Source organism: Neltuma alba, unplaced genomic scaffold (assembly GCF_004799145.2).
Source record: "Neltuma alba isolate B1F8T4 unplaced genomic scaffold, ASM479914v2 tig00012563_pilon, whole genome shotgun sequence".
NCBI classification, from domain to species: Eukaryota; Viridiplantae; Streptophyta; class Magnoliopsida; order Fabales; family Fabaceae; genus Neltuma; species Neltuma alba.
In genome coordinates, this window is record NW_021637018.1 from 146,520 (window position 1) to 147,939 (window position 1,420).

The following is a 1,420-nucleotide window of genomic DNA, read 5'->3' on the forward strand; positions in this document are numbered from 1 at the left end:
TTATTTACAAGGTTGCCGGAGTGTAATAAGTACATGTTTTGGCACTTAAGTGTCAAGCTGTGTTAAAACTTCCAAATTAAAAATTCTGAACAATCAATCACCGACAAGAATTTACATCATAAGAATTTTACTCTAAATGAAAAATTAAAAATTTTAAACTTCCTCATTCCCTCTCTCTCCTCTCTGTGTCTGTGCCTGTCTTGCATAAGGTGACGACTGCTACAGAGACCAACTTTATATTTCTAAGGAAAAAGGAAGCAGTAACAACAGCATGATCCCCTCACGCACATTAAGCCTTTTTTCTTTTTCGTTCAATGTTTATTTTGTTTTTGCGGGGCAACCGTATTCCCAAAGCTCGATGTGATCCTGGGCTCTATAAATAGCAGCCGGATCTCCCGGCATTGCTCACACTGCAACAACAAGAGCTTCTTTCTACTCTCACCGGCTCTCATCACAATCATCTTGCACCCTCCATTAGTTTCCTGAAACTATTTTCGGAGTAAGAATGCAGTACCAAACGGCGTCGTGGGGCGGTTATATGGCGGGAGGTGGCGTGGACCCAGTGGAGAGGATAGAGAGGATGGCGTCGGAGAGCGCGGTGGTGATATTCAGCGTAAGTACGTGCTGTATGTGCCACGCCATGAAGAGGCTGTTGTGTGGTATGGGAGTGAACCCTACGGTTCACGAGCTTGACCAGGATCCCGCCGGCAAGGACCTGGAAAGGGCGCTGGTCAGGATTCTGGGAACGCCCTCCGTCGTGCCGGTGGTATTCATCGGCGGCAAACTGGTCGGGACCATGGACAGAGTGATGGCCTCTCACATCAACGGCACCCTCGTCCCTCTCCTCAAGCAAGCCGGGGCTCTCTGGCTTTGAGTGTTCTTAAATTTCTATCTTTTATTATTATAAAAATTGTTTCTTTGTAATGGTTTGCTTGGGGCTCTCGCTTCTGTAAAGATCATCCCAAAATTGGAAATTAATATAAGAAGTAATGTTTGCTTTCTCTGCCATGTTTCATACTTCACTGGTTTTTAGTTGATGTATGGGTACGTGTATGTTGGAGAAGACAAGAAAACGAAAGACAGGGTGAGAAAGTGGGGGATAGACCAGACCAGAAACGGCGAAATATGGGGACGAAGCTGTCGCTTTCTGTGTCCCTTTTGAGAGAACGGTACAAAGTGCTCGTTATTTAACAATATTGGAACTGGGATTGCACTCTGCACATACGAAGTTACAAACTGTACCTGAAATTGCCTTGGAAGTGGATCGATTTTGGTTCAATAATGTGCTGAAAAATCACTTGTGGCTTTGTGGCGGTGAACTTGATTGGTGCTTCTTAGGGCTATGCTTCAATTCGTGATAAAGATTAATAGCAATTACTGAAACTTGATTGGCATGTGACGTATTATTCTGTTTATTTTC

At 44.2% G+C, this 1,420-nt stretch overlaps 1 protein-coding gene across 1 annotated transcript; it reads left to right on the plus strand.

Moving 5' to 3' along the window:
* The first annotated feature begins 505 nt into the window (after positions 1-505).
* Positions 506-995, plus strand: LOC114728606 (glutaredoxin-C3-like). The gene has a single exon (XM_028915517.1). The coding sequence runs from the start codon at positions 506-508 to the stop codon at positions 872-874; it is 369 nt and encodes a 122-aa protein (XP_028771350.1). The 3' UTR covers positions 875-995.
* Positions 996-1,420: the final 425 nt, after the last annotated feature.

Excerpts from the sequence above, each read along its gene's own strand:
- LOC114728606 (XM_028915517.1), top strand. The coding sequence starts at position 506 with ATGCAGTACCAAACGGCGTCGTGGGGCGGTTATATGGCGGGAGGTGGC.